The sequence below is a fragment of the Hetaerina americana genome, unplaced genomic scaffold (genome assembly GCF_022747635.1).
Source record: "Hetaerina americana unplaced genomic scaffold, ioHetAmer1.1.p SCAF_7, whole genome shotgun sequence".
NCBI classification, from domain to species: Eukaryota; Metazoa; Arthropoda; class Insecta; order Odonata; family Calopterygidae; genus Hetaerina; species Hetaerina americana.
In genome coordinates this window covers 36,850,404-36,866,414 of record NW_027287316.1, presented here as the reverse complement: position 1 = coordinate 36,866,414, position 16,011 = coordinate 36,850,404, and the positions used below count along the sequence as shown (strand labels likewise).

Below are 16,011 nucleotides of genomic sequence, written 5' to 3'. Positions count from 1 at the left end.
AGAGAGCGAAAGAAAAAAGATCGCAAAAGGGGTTTTTTTGAGGGGGTGGAGTCGAAGGCATGGAGGAGGGAGGGTCCGGGGGGGGACGCGGGTAGGTTCGAGGGACTTGAGGGGAGGGTTGAAAAGGGTCGTTGCGGGGGTGGGGTGTGTGTGTGTATGTAGTTTTAAGGGGAGGACGAGGGTTTGAGAGGAGAGGGGAGGAGAGTTAAGAGAATCGACGGGGTAGACTGCAGAGTGTGGAGGGAGGGGGGGTGGGAGGGCTGTCAGCCGCGTGGAGAGAGGGAGGTTTTCCGAGAGGAGAGTGGGAGATGGACGGAGGGGTGTGGGAGGAGGGGAGAGAGAGAGGGTTCGGTAAGGGTGCGGTAAAAAGGGATCGCGGCACGCAGAGTCTCTCGGCTTCCCGTGGCGCTGAGGTGTTTGAATCTCTCTTGCGTCCCTCTTCTCATCATCTAGAAGGGGGGGATCCGAATAAGGGTAGGGGAGAATTCGAGGTGGAGCTTTAGTACTCGTCCTTTAGTCACTCTTGTCCGCCCCTCGCATATACACGCATATCACCCGCACGCACTCGACGTTATCACGAAGAAACGCGCGCGCCGACGCGTTCTTCATACCTGGCCACCGATCCCTTCTCGCTCTCTCCGGGCGCAGTTTGTTGTCCGAAGTTGTGGTGAAGTGACCAAAGGAAAAGAGGGAGAGACTGAAGGAAAGAATAATCTAATCATTCAGGTAGCGAGAGAGCTTGGAGGAAAGTAAATCTGTTTCGTAGCGTAGGGGGATTCGTCCCTTTATGGGAAAAAAATCGTCCTTAACATAAGAAGGTGGGAAAATATCAATTCCGAAAGGTTGAAAAGTAAGAAAGACGCACCCAAAGACCCAAAGCCAAGATGATACATTCCGGGGAGGATCGAAGACAATGAAGGAGACTCGAGATATTCGGGCTGGAGAAGAGTAAGGGATAAAAGGTCGAGTGGAGCAGAGAAGTGAGGAAGAAAGAGGAAGGGTAAAGAAAACGAAGGTCGTGTTATCTCGCGGGGGCGTTGGCCAGGAAGTGACGAGTGAAAAGAGAGAAATATTGGAAGGTGGTGGTTTAACGTTCCCACCGGGGAGAAAGTTGAACCTTCACCAGAGTGAAAAAAGGGGCTGGAAGCGAGAGGTCTGTTGTTTCGAGAAATCCATTCGATTCCGTACACCTCCACCCCCACTCCTGTCCTCTTCGGTTCCGCTCCAAGCTTTCGACGGCCCTGACTTCGATCCTGTCCCACGACGTGAGTGCAGCAGCAATTTGACCGTCCTCCATAGTATTCCACGTCGGTGCTGCGGCCGGTGAAGAGGAGTAAGGCTTCCTTGATTTGGTCTCACTGATCCGGAGTGGAAGACAGGGTTGAAAGGAAAGGCACACGCCAAGGATTTCTCCCGATTGCTGACCGATGTGTGATTGACCCCATCTGGCTCCGTCATCTTCCTTATCCAAATCCGTCACCTATCTCCCTCTTTTAACACGCTTCTCTCCCTGCACTGCACATCCTTTAACCCCTACCTCCGGGTGTGCTCCTCATTCCCCTGTTCGGTGGCGTTCCTTTGAGTGAACGCGGAGGAGCGTCGTCGAGGAACAACAGCGACCAGCATGGATTCCGCGGCAGCCGCAGCGGCGCCGGCCGACGGGGGAGGCGGGGACTCTGCCGCCGGTGGAGGAATAGCGGCCGGACTGAGACAAAGGTCGGTGAAAGGCACCCACATGCATGGATGCCTAAATATAAAATTGTATATCTTCTGCGTTGTGTGTATGTACATATATATATATATATATATATATATATATATATATATATATATATATATATATATATATATATATATATATATATGCGTGTGTGTGTGTATAATGTTGTCTTACACATACTGTATGAATTTCCACTATTTAAAAGGTGGCGTCCGCCTCATCTTTTTTCTATGTTCTACTAAATATATGTCGCCTGATGTTTTCGTTTTCATATATGTATGTACATACATATCTCATTTTTTTAATTGATCCAATAGTATGTGATACTTTGGAGGGAAAATTAGCTTCCGCATGGGAGGAATATGAAAGAAACTTCGATCCATTAAGCGATGTAACTCCGCGGAGAAATCTGCGCGCGTTAAACAATCTTTGGAAAAGGGAGGGGGTTGAGGAAGGTGGAAGGAGGCAATGTTCTTCGTAAAACGAAGGCGTTTCCATTCAGTGGTGTTGCATGCCTGATATCATTCCGCGATCGTGTGCTAGTGATCACTTGGTTGGGGGAGATTAGGTGTGTAAACAGGTAGTTACTCTTATTATGTATCGCGTTCTCATTAGATCTTGGCAGATTGGACGAGAATCGAATCGGGGTGAGAGCTGGAGGGTGGGAGGACGGGTGATGAATCATCGGGAGCGGATGGTTGCTCTTTGTGGGGGTGAGAGGGCGTTGGGATAGGTGGTGGTGTACATCCTCTTTTACCCACGGTCGACACCCTCGTGTTATTTTTACCATCCTAACTAGCTTTCGGGTGAATATTCGTGTGTCGACCACATAATTATGTAAAATGATATAACACCCCTGAACCAGTTCATACCTTTTCACAAATCCGGAAATATTAAAAAAATCGCGACCTTAAACTCTTTAAAGATGGTGGGATGAACGGTATGAAGAGGAGTAATATTCTTAATTCTGCAAATGTAATGAAAGGTTTTAGGAGTCGTAATTTGGTGGTAATTCATTTAAAAAAAATATTATTTTTTTGTGTTTTAAGAACAGACGTTTTTTTAAAAAATCGAAAATATTAAAACATTTAAATCGCACAAAAACGTTTTTACAATGACAAAGTGGTGAGAAATCAAGTTCTAATCTTCATATTTGATCCGTAAATTAAAAAAAAAATGGAAATCAATCTGTTTTCTATTCACCAATAATGATAGAATAACAGTGGTAGGGTCGTAGGAAAAATAACATTTCAAAGAAACCCTCATTCGATTCTATCTACTTAGGCTCTAGTAATCATATACGTATACATAATCTCTCGGTTGTGGGAACGTTCAGTATATTCAGTTCTTCTTCAACGGTATTGGATGCCGAAATTTAATAATATCTACCGAATCACTTCACAAAACAGCACGATAAATTAGATCACTTCTTTTTTCATAAATTTGACACTTCGCGCACGCCATTTATGTCCACCTCTGTTTAATTTTACATTATACAGTTTTTTTATTAGCATGCCTTTGGTTATTGTGTATTTCGTTCGTCCATTGATTCATAAAATCAGAAATTTATAATAGTATTAATCCTATTTTTCAATGATATACAGATGAATGTTTATGTTTAAAAGATTTTTACCTGCTTGATATCAATATTAAGTTTTTCACCGTGACGAGGAAAATCGTACTACCTTGTGTATTTTTCACTAAAGCATTAATTCAACTCCCATGTAATTATCAGTGAAGCATCAATCGCTGGTATTATTTTATTATTTCCATCTTTAAAACTCTAAATATTCCTAAATTCTAGGTAAATACGGCAATAAATAATATTCCAGAACCAAAACCACAGTTTTCAACCCGAGAGTCGGTTAGATTCGTGAGGGTAGAGCTCATCAAGTACTTGGCTCTAAGGCGTGTGAAATTCACACATCAGGATCAGGGTATTAGGGGGGCTACTGCCGCAATTGGTTTTACTGGAGGATCTTGTTACAGAAAATTCTGGCTTTGGTGAAACTGAGGGTGTCCAGAGACAAACTCATGAATCGACCCCGGGTACTCCTGTCAGTAGCTTAGCGCTCTACCTACTAAGCTACCTCCTTCCCTTTAATAAATGATTCAATAAATTAAATTATCTATCAGGTAAAAGCGAGAATGAAATGAAATAAGATACCTTTGAAATATTTGACTTCTTCTAGCATGAACTTGAATCAGTATTCTAAGTTTGTGATTTTGAAACGTTGTATTTTTTATTGAGGCATCGGACATCAATAATATAACATGACGAGCTGCAAATGTTGTGCTTGAATGAAATTCCCTTCGAACACATCGAGTTTTCGTAGTGTCGATAAAGAGACATCGTACTCTAACGATATCTCGACCTTTTCCATTAAATCTGCTACATCAGAAGAACTATTTTTTGGAACACCAGCATTATTGATTTATATTATTAATTAATATATCCATCGAATGAAAAAAGCATACTTTCGCAACTTACGCAACTCTCAACTGAATGAATTGTAATTTAATGAATAATTAGTAAATAATTTACGATGAACACTAACAGAAATGAGTTTATTTTAAAACGGCAAAATTTTTTCCAAAGTCAAAAATTGTCGCTGCATGGAAGATGAGAGCCCTTTGTACGAGAAAAAATGGCGTTGATTCATGAAAGTTGAAGGCAGATGTTGTCCAGTTTTAATGATTAGCCTTCACCCCATGTAGCAGCTAATAGACTATTGGTGATTTTTCCATACCGTTATACCAAGAATTAAGAACTCCCAACTGAAATTGTCACTGCTGGAAGCTTTAGTTCGGGTTGATGGACATTTTTGACTAAATTATTGGAGTTTACTGACTAACTAACCAGAAGGCTTTAAAAGAGTGAGGAACCAAAAAAAATCTCTGTAGTCGGAATGATTTAAATTCAAAAAAGGAAGCATTTACTTATGCTACAATAGGAATGGGAGAAGAGACTGAGAAAGGAAAAACACTCGGCAGGGTAGACGGCACCAAGTGCATCCACATCCTCATCGTGCCCTTAAATTCTCCTCGAGGGTGCGTGAGAAGGGCTGCTAAAATACCGGCTTTAGTTTTGTATGTATCCTTGAGAGGAATTTTGGGGTATTCATAAAATGTGCGATGAAAGAAAAAAAACCACGTCAGGTGTGATGGAGCTGCGTTGCATTGAGACTAAGGTCAATGTTAATCAAAGAGTCAATGTAGAATTCTGTCTTTTGAATTTGCCTAGCTTTCACTCGGAAAGAATATCCTCCTGGTACAGATAACCTTGTATGGTAGATGAAGATAGTCTCCTCATCTGAATTGTTGATTTTTTTAGCATTTTGTCATTATCCAAAATCTTTTGAGGAGAAAAGCAATAAGTCAATCTATCAATATCAATAGTTGCCTAGGTGTCATAAGTGAATTAGAACTATTTATTCCTTACGAGAATTATTGCATTAGTCCGGCTTAATCTTTTTGTGACTGTGGTGTATTTTTGAAAATCGTTTTATCAGTTGACTTCTTCCCTGAGTAAATTTTCTGCAGATATTGTGGAACTTGTTTCTGACGAAGATTTTCGCAGAGTTCAGATGAATTGGATAGGTTGACGAGTTTCCCCCGTTTGACATCATTTTGATGGTGACGCTCCTCCTACTCTACTGCATGCGTCCTTCAGTCCAGCTTAATTCACTTAGAACCACAGTTATTTCCCAATTGATATTTTACTCCGGAGGATTTAACCGCAAACAATCCTCAATTGATGTCAACAGTCATTATTGCTACAGGAACTGGCGCTTTAAACAGATCTTTATAAAAAAATTCGATCAAAGTTCTCTGTAAAAAATATTAATTTTTATGGCAAACATTCTTGCTCGAGGGAAGAAAAAAATTGCAATCTTATAGGACGAGCCCTTTTTTCAGAACAGCAATAGTGACTTGGTCCGCTTAGCTATCGCATATTTCTATCGTTGACACGGAAGAAAAACCTCATGAGAAATCATTTTGATTTTTAGTTTTTCAGTTTAAATATTATGGTTTTGCGAAATAAATGAATAATTTGGAATTAAAAGGAATAATTTTGAAATAAAATTGATGGTTTGAGGCTCTGCTTTGTGAGAATTATGATCCATGAATAAAAAGAATTGGTATTTTTTCACACAAAAAACTTTATCACAATAACGGTTTGATGTCGCCTATGGGTCAAAACTGGAATTATTTTGAAGTTGTTTGTGTGAAAATATACCAAGTTTATTTTTTCAGTGAGGAATAATTATATTGATTTCTGAAGAGTATTCGATGTGTACAGTGTAACCGCAGCCTAACGATTAGCATTACACCAAAGGTTAGTTCAAATTGACATCCTTACCCAGCATCCCAGAAGATTCAACGTGGGCAGTTTTCTGACTGTCCTCACCTGGTGGTTATCATTGCTAATACTAACTCTTGAATTTTGGATTAATTGTAATCTTTCCCAACGCGATCACAACTCAAGATTACCCTAGTGGCCGATGACCTAACACCTTGTAGTTCCACACCTCTTAGAGGCGAGAGTCCATCAGGACAAGATTTTGCCGAAGATAAACTTTTATTTACATTTATTAATGAAGTGGGAAGCCAACTCGTTTAATTTAGGTCAGCGATCTAACCGTCGGTCTATCAATGTTGCCCTCGCTATGCTAATGAGCACATGCATACTTTCTACGCTCTTACCTCTCGAGGTGGGTTTTGAAAAGATCTGAATGTCTGACCTAAGGCTTGACCATTCTTAGCACTTACTCTCTTTTACTCTTTCATCATTTTTTCACATTTAGCATTTTTTTCTAACGTTTTATTTTGCTTCTTAGTCTAATAATTCTATCCTTTAGTCTTTTCGACCACATTTGCCGGTAAATTTCACGATCTACCCTTTGCTATCTCAAACCATTCAGTGTTTCAGTTTCAGTCACTTATCATGTTCGCTGATTCGACTCTCATCAATTTTCTCAACATGATCAAAATAGCGCGTAACTCTTTCTTTTTGCATTTGTATAGTTGGCTCATACAATTTTTCGTATTTTAATTATCCACTAATTCCGCAGCATTTCTAGGAGTATTTTTATCGCAAAACGTCCATAAACTACTCCATATTCACCGAATTCCGTCGAAACTTGATCATAGAAAGGCGATAGCTAATCGCAAAGTGATCGCAATATTTGCAAGCCATAGGCATATTTCCCGAATCGCGATGAATCATCATCGCAATATGGGAAAGCAAGTTGAACTTGGGGCGCATACCCACATAGATATATTCTTCGTAAAAGAGGATTGTTTCATACTCAACTTTCAGAGACCTTCTCCTTTAACCCCTCCTTCCCCTGCTTTCCCACATATACCGCAGCACTCTCAAAATGTGGGCGCCAACAGGTTTACGCGGGACTGGCACGAAAAACAGTCGTTAATACCGTTTAGTTGCGCGGGTGCTCGCGTGCAGGAAAGAGGGTTTTCTCCCAATGACCTCGACAGTGAACCCTGCGATCGCTCCAAATGGGTGTGATTTGCACGCTCATGCATGAGTATAATTCCGCGGAAGTCTCCGGCTATAACGACCGGAGTAAATTAAAATGCGTCCCTCTCCGTCTCAGCCACACACACAGTAAGCACATCCATGCGTCTTCGTATGAGAGCCCTCCTGATGATGGACACTCTTGGAGCAATAAAAACTCTCCGCTATTTGGGAGGGAGACATTAAGCACATGCCCCAAACTTTTCCAGTAGTGAAAGTGCATTAACCGATAACTTTTTCAATGATAACCTCTGAAAGGGAGCAGCCATTCCTGGTTTAAACAACTCTATGGCCGAACGTTAGAGACGATTTTTATCAAGAAAATTCATGTATTTCGAATGAATTGTCAATTTTTTGTCGGTTTTCGTTTTAAGAGGTTTAATTTCCTTGAAGAAAAGTTATAATGAGTCTCGAACGACGCCCGTTATTCAGATTACCCGCAACTTAAGAGGTCTTAGTTCCAAACCATGCTTCCCGGAAACTGTAAACTGCCATTTATCGGGACGGGTCGACTATACGACGTGTAGTCGTGAACGCGACGTGTTAAGAGGATTCTCTTGACTGTAGTTACACTGGCTCGTAATTATCCCTTCATTTCGAAGATTGGCCGATTACATCCCGCCGTCATTCCTAATCAAGTAGACGATGATACCCATTCACTCTGATAACGCTTTAGTCTTGCATCTCACTTGATTTGGTGCACGTGTTTTGTCCCTTAGCCCTAATCTAACCATTCTGACGTATTCCGAGCTCATTAGAAGAAATGGAGGTTTGTACCAAAATGCTCTTTTTGGAAAACCAGTCATTAATAGACACATCTGCCTCCTGTGGTAGTCCAAGATGGGCAGGGATCAATTATATTTCTTGAGTTCCGAGGATGACGAAAATGAACGTTTTCATTGGGCGAGTTAGTGTGGCATAGAATTTTCACCAGCCCTCCATCCTTACTATACTCCTGGCACTTTACTCATAATGAGACGATGTTAGCGACGTGATGGCAAACAATATTTTTGGGTAATTATATATGTAATATTCACCAAAATTGCAAAATCCTAACCTCCAAAAGTCAACAAGGAGAGGGACGACATGTATACAATTAATAGTCGCGTTTGCGTAATCAAATGATTATTGAAATCCCGAAATAAGTTTAAATACAAGGTGCTTAAATGCGTTTAAACTGTACCATAAGTGTGACTGTCAAATATTTTACCGCTGCATAACTATTCAATTGAAAGAGAGTAAATTTTCTGAAAAACGGGAGAGACATTGTCAGTGTGTGAGCTTTTAAAATGGACAATTTAGATAAAAACGCTGAGTTGGTTTCTCGCTGGTGTATTTCATACGCTTTCAGCGCATGAAACACACAAGAGAGAATTTTATTGTGAATAAATTAGTTGTTCAATCATTATAATAAATCAAATATGCTATAAATTGGGATCTCACTAAAATCGCTGTAATACTAAAACAACGTTTGGATATAACGACTCCACGTCTTTTATTTGGCACAAAGTGGCATAATTAATTTAAATTTGAACTTAAATGAACCGTATTCATGGAGTCACGTGAATATATTTGCATCATTACATACACATTCATGGAAAGTAATTAATAAAATTTTGACGTGCCGTATTATTACTTGTTAAAGTTCATTATTTCGAACAGTAATGCCATTCGCAGTTGAATCGAATGAAGATGATACGGAAAACATATCGGAAAGAACAAAAAGGGAGAGATAAAAGTGTTTTGTGGTATAATTAAATTTAGCACTTAAATACTGAGCAAAATATCCTCTTAGAGAGATTCACTGGTTTCACATTGACCTTCTGCCTTCCCTCTCCATCAGCACCCTGCTTTTTATCATATCCGCCAGGATTATTTTATTTTTCTTTCGGTTGGTTCTCTTTCAAAGTTCTGCACCTCAGGGTCTCCATAAAACACGCTCATCCGAAAACCAGACGCTTCATTAAATTTTCAATTCGCGTCCCCGCTATATTAAATGGAAATTTTCCTGCAGGAATGTGCCCTCCGGTTCTAGAAAAAAGTTCTTTGATGAGCGCCATTGTCTTTCTATTAGCCGTGAGTTGAAAGAAAATTGAATATTCGGAAAAACGGAACAATGAGCAGACAGAGGTTAAAAAAAGGCAGAATACTATTCCGTTTTATTTCATCATCTCCGATGAGCTCGATGGTACATTACACTATTTTGGTAGAGATATATTACGCTGAAGGCTCCGTTTATATTATGCAACGCCCGATCATATTGCAGATCATACATTTTTACAAAAACTGGATTGAGGTGTAGATTTGACAAAGGTCACTTACGCGATATTCTTGTAAGTGTGGTCGTAGGCCGTGAAAGATTCCCTTTGGCCCAGGAAAGATTCTCATGGAAAATATATGTTCTTCCCTATTGCAAATGTTTGAGTACAAAATTGAATGTATTTCTTTAAAAATTAGTAGTACAATTTTATCACAATTTGGCGTAGGAATTCCATCTACTCTCATACTTAACAGCGCAAATACAACCAATTTTTATTTTAAACGATATTATGATAGACCTTGACATCTATTGTGAGTAAACGGACTTATCTTTGGAAAATGTTAATTTTTAACAATGAACCAAGGGATGAAGTCCGAAACGCTTCGAGAAGAAAATTAACTCAATGAGTTGATCAGTTTCTGAGATATGATTATTGAAATATGCACAGAATATGTAGGCTCAAGTCAGCTTTGTGTTTTTTATTCAGAATTACGTGTTTTTTAAATTACCTGAAATCTTTATTAAATATTAAACTATTCAATCTTATCCAATGGATCGGAATAGCTCTATTAGCGAATAGCGTACTCTATTATTGGTGAAATAATAGAGTGAGTATTTTTTCGACAAGTACCGCGAAATTTACCTTAAATATTTTGTCTGTTAAACAACTTCTCCACTGTGTTTTTAATTTTCATAAGTGTTTCCTTATGAAAATTAGTCACTTTGCTTCATGGAATATAAAACATTTTCAAATAATGACCAATGAACAATACTGTTAGGAAATACCAATAAGTAGAGAAAGATAGAAATTGAGAGAAAGATTGATTATAGAGAAAGGTTGAAATTTTCTCTTACAACGAGTAAAAATTATCGGATTCCCTTGGTTTTTGCTAGCATACAAAAGTAATAATAATAACATAATAACAGTAACAATATTATCTGTTATATATATTATATCTATTATATTATAGTTATATATATTATATATATATATATATATATATATACACACACACACACACACACGAGGGTCATCCGGAAAGTAGTACCCGTTCGTGAAATAAAGACACAAAAGTAAATATTAACAAACATAAAAAATTTTATTTGAAAGAGGATACTTTAAACTACTTCTCAACATAATCTCCAAGCAAATTAAGGCATTTGTCATAACGTGTGACAAGTTTCTGTATTCCTGCTGCATAGTCCTTCGCCGCCAGCTCATTGAGATACGCGAGGGACCCATCTTGCACAAATTTTTGCATAATGCAGATGGTGTTTAACAATTTCATGAACAATTGTTCGAGAAACATTGGGAAAATGCTCACAGATGTCATCAATTGTGACGCGCCGATCGTTCCTCACGAATTCGTCAACTGAGCTCACCAGTTGGTCTGTAATGACAGACGGTCTCCCCGAACGCTCATCGTCGTGTGTGTTCCCCCTCCCCATGTTGAAGTTGCGACACCACCGCTGAACAGACGACTCGTCCATTACATTGTCTCCATACACCTCCTTTAATTGGCGATGAATATCACATGGGCGAACGTTTCTTGCATTGAGGAATTTAATCACTGCCCTCACTTCACAACTGGCGGCGTTCTCAATTTTTTTAAACATTGTAAACAATCACAGAAACAACACAGGCAATGCTAGCGTCACGCAACTTGGCTCAGAGAAGGCAGACAAGCCACTGAAGCTATCTGACCTCGTCCAGCGGCTACTCGCGTCGTCAGCACTTCATGCGGCACGAACGGGTAATACTTTCCGGATGACCCTCGTATGTATATATATATATATATATATATATATATATATATATATATATATATATATATATAAACACAGTAATCAACCCGAAGGTCGGTTTAGTAGGTGATGGTAAAGATCACCCAGTACTAAGCCCTGTACGGCGTGTGAAAATTCACACATCAGGCTAGGGGGGCAAGTTCCTTTCCCTGTGCCGGTTATGGTTTCCCAGGAAGACCTGGTACCCGAAAAATCACATAGCTTGGGTGGAGCTGCAGGTGCCCAGAGTGCCTTGCCCAGGAATCGAACCCGGGACCCTCCGGTAAGCAGTCCAACGCTCTGCCCACTGGAACACCGCGACCCACACACACACACACACACACACACACACACATATATATATATATATATATATATATATATATATATATATATATATATATATATATATATATATATATATATATATATATATATATATATATGCTATTTAGCGAAGAATATATACACTTCTTAAACTCTCCATTACCGTTGTTATCTTCGTACACGTATCGCCAATTATGTTGCAGAATTGCGTCGAAGTCTGATGCCACGATTTTTATATTGTTTCGAGCGTATTTCGTTTATCTCTTTTTCCTTGTTTGTTAATGAAATTTTGTTTGAGACGTTAAATACTCTTCTGAGAATGTAGTGTCATCTCTCATCAGTATCAGCTGTATCCACTTCATATAACGATCTTGAGTGCATTTATTCCCCACGAATAGGTTGTCAGTAATATGGTTTTTACTTTTTCATTTTATCTTCATCTTCAAAAAGAGCTTCATCATTGCCATTTCGACTGTCATGCATGCTTTGTCTGTGTTTGCTTAGGAGTATCCAACAACTATTTTGGTAGCTTCAATTTTTTTCACATGATCACTTTCCTCATGTTTTATTTGACTGGATTTTACTCGTAAGCAAACCTAGAATGAGATAATGTAACCAGCGGAATTAGTTTTTCGAGTCTTAATATCTTTTTAATCTCCATTCTACAGTTGTCCAAAAACTCGAGCCATACCGTTGGATGTTCCTTGGCTCTTATGAACTCTCTTGTACTGTCGAGGCTGGATAGATTTTTTCTCTGTCGTGAACGTTCTTTTGGGTGAGGGCTAATGGCAAGCACTCAATTTCTCCCTCGAGATGGGAAAAACCTCTTTGAGGCTCTCCTTGAAGAAAGACAGAGGGGAGACAAACCACAGGGCGGTGATGAACGGGTAACAAGATTCCGCACCTCTTTCGAAAATGTAAGCGGATCAGATCATATCAGGAATATCCTCACTGCTGAGAGCAGCATTCAAGGCTCTCTAGTTGTAAGGCAAACCAAACAAAATTTTGATATCTTTCATATCGGTGTTTCTGTATTTTTATTTATTTATCGACTGTAATGTCCCCTTAATATAATGTAAATTAGAACCGTTCATTAATGTGTCAACTTTAAGTATAACCTAGAAATCTCGGTACATGCACAATCACTAAGCATTTATTATATACGCAATTCTATTTCTAATCTTTGGCAGAATCATTGTGATACGTACGGGATGAAAATTGATCGTAAAAAACGAAAGTAAAGAGTTTCTCATGGCATCGGAAGGCATTGATGAACATTAAAGTTGGATGACATTACTACAATAGGAACAAGAGTTCACCTAATTGAGAAGGATTTTGAATGAGGATGATCACAGTGGATGGAATATTAAAAGAAAAATTGTTTTAACTAAAGGCACGTTAACCAAGAAGCGGGAGTCGATGACAGACGCCTTAAGTAAAGATGTCTAGAAGAGACCAGCAAAAACGTTTACTTGGAGTTTTTGTATGGTCAATAAACTTAGTCGTTGAGGCAGGAGGACAAGCATAAATTGGAAACCTTTGATATATGGATGTGGAGAAGAATGCCAAAATTCAATGGAAAGGAAAGCAAAAGAATAAGTTTTAGGCACAGTAGGGGTAGAAAGGAGGTTGTTGGTAGAAATTCGAAAAAGGCTGGACAAGTGGAAACGAGGGATATTGATAGGCAATAAGATATTGAAGATGGCATAGTGGAGGGGAAAACGCTGGGAAAGCGACGTAGAGGGAGGTAAAAAATGAGCGTTTTGGAATTAAGTGAGTTAGAGAGTACGTAGTTTGTAAAGAATGAGTTGATTTAATATGCAGTATGGGTTGTATGCATATCGTGTATCATGTTAGTTAGAACTAAGGTGAACAATCGTTATTAGTCTCAGAGTACATCAAAAACCAAATTTATAAAGGTAGACTACTACTACTGATAATACTTTTTCAAAACATACGGAAGAAACATTCATATTGAAATAAAATGTAATGCCCTCTTATCACAGCTGTGAGCGCAGTGGCAATATCTCTCGTACCTATTGCTGATATAAAGGAAAAACCTTTAATGCTGGGAATGCCTCAATTGGGTAGTAGTAGTAGTAGTAGTATTTAGGGGAGGCGACCGACTGCGCCATAGGGGATGGACAGGAAAGGATGAAGGGTGGAGAGAAACCCGGCGTCGGCATTAGCCTACTCTTAACGAAAGGCGCCAAGGGGTCCGCAGCTTAACGTCCCATCCGACGGACGGCGTACTCACTCAAATTGCCCTACACATAGCATCTCAAGTAGGGATCGAGATACCTCTGAAAAATATTCAACACTGCCGGGATTTGAACCCGGGCTTGCTTTAGTGAAAAGAAGTTGTGATTTGGAATTGTTATGGAAATATTTTTAATTACTTTTCATATTAATTCTAACTCTAGGATAACTCTTCGAAGGTAAGCATTTAAAACTACGGATTAACAAATTAACAAATACTTGAAAATATATTAAATATGTAGATATGATAATTCATGTAGCGTGCATAAGTGCATGAAATATAATAGTAAAAGATGCCTCTCCCGTGTTGAAATTGTGCAGCAGGCTTGCCAGCAATTCAGTTTCATTCTGAACCAACATAATATACGAGTAAAATACAGAAATACAAGTTCAATAATAATATCATGAATATATCCTAGAAAATCAAAATAAGTATCTAAGCGATTAAAAATTTAAGGTATATTTCCCGAGTGGGATTTGATCAATGTGAAAGATGAATGAAAATTCATCTGCAGAACAAAAATTTATAAATTTTAATTTGCATTTAAAAAGTGAGCCTTAGAATACGGGACGGCACTTTGGGATAGACTGATGAGATGACTAGTAAATATTTTAATACCGATCTTTTGGCTTATTAACGTGTTTGTTGGCACCCACCAACGTACTAAAAATAATTTTTTGATAAATATACATTATTTTGTAGGTTATAATATTGCAGTTGAGGGTTGAAGAAGCATCATCTTAAGGCATTGGCGAATAGATAGTGGAAGCAGAAGTATTGGGGAATATTTATTGCTCTAATGAATCTCAACATAAACTAAAATAAAAATCAACATAAATAAAACTAAACAAAAAACTAAAATAAAACTCAACATCAAATAGTTATGTTCTGGAAACTAAATTTGATCTCATTTTGCATGCTGTGCGTAGTACAATAATGTATTTTTCAGTGAATTTTGGTCTCTGAATTAGTGCAATTAATTTCGTATTTAACTCGATTGAACACATTATTTTGAAGGAAAAAAGTTTGCGGCATTACTTTTATCCTTGGAAAAATTCTTAGATTTCCTAGATCCCGCTGCTGATTTTAAACGTCGGACTTTCATGTAGAAAACAAAAGATCGAACTTCTAAATATCGAGAAACAACCGGCATCGATGTTCACCTCCCTCATCCCTAGTACCACTTAAAAAAAACCTTCCTCGACCCATGCTCACGTGTGTGTGTGTCTCACGCCCTTTCGCACCCACTCACCTCTTTTGTTTCGCGTCCTACCATGCGAAGGAAGTGTGGGGAGGGTGGATCCAATCGCAGCGGCGGCTTTCGCCTCGTCTCCCTTTGTTTCTTTCTCCCCCCATTCCCCCCATCCTAAACCCTTCATTGTGTTAATGCGCTGCCTAAAGAGGAGTCGCAAGTCCTCTCTCATCCTCGTCCTTTTCCATCCCAGATGGAAAGGCCCGCGAGAGTGCGTCCTCGCCGGCAGGGAGAGTTGAGTCGGAACACTCGCGGATCGCGTTACGGGACGACTAAAAAGAGCGCCGGGATGGAAACTGGCGAGAGGGAGTCCATTACGGCGCTATTACGTAGTTACGTAGGAACATCATTTTCGGACCCCGAGGCATGCGGGTAATAGTCTATATGGGTGCAAAAAGGGTTAGGGATGTAAGCTACGGTAGTTTAAAGAGTATTATGGGCATTATCACAAATGAGTTGAGCAAGCCGGTTTGTATAGTTTATCGATCCTAGTATCTAGTTCACCTAAACTTTGTAGCAGGTGTGAGTGAGGTAAAGAATTCACCCCTGAGCTATTTGCTGTTTTGGAGTCGTGAAAGAAGTAATTATTAGTTCCAATCTAAACTTTTTCTAAAACTTTTCGCTGTCAGATCTGCAACTTTATCCGTTGTTTTTCTTTCCTATGAATGCTGTTAGTAAAGTATTTGAATAAAAATCTATTTAAAAAAACCTGATTCCTCTTAGGGAGAGGCTCCGAAGATGTGATATCTCTTTCTCTTATGCTCTTATGTATACGTATTATATATATATATATATATATATATATATATATATATATATATATATATATATGTATATGTGGGTCGCGGTAGTCCAGTGGGCAGAGCGT

The 16,011-nt window shown here is 39.0% G+C and overlaps 1 protein-coding gene across 1 annotated transcript in view; it reads left to right on the top strand.

Moving 5' to 3' along the window:
• The first annotated feature begins 397 nt into the window (after positions 1–397).
• The window catches only part of LOC139696632 (solute carrier family 7 member 14-like), a 754,106-nt gene continuing 738,492 nt past the window's right edge, over positions 398–16,011 (top strand). Inside the window, exon 1 of the mRNA XM_071595441.1 lies at positions 398–1,716. Within this exon, the coding sequence (XP_071451542.1) occupies positions 1,625–1,716 (92 nt within the window). The 5' untranslated portion in view covers positions 398–1,624. The remainder of the gene's footprint in view (positions 1,717–16,011) is intronic.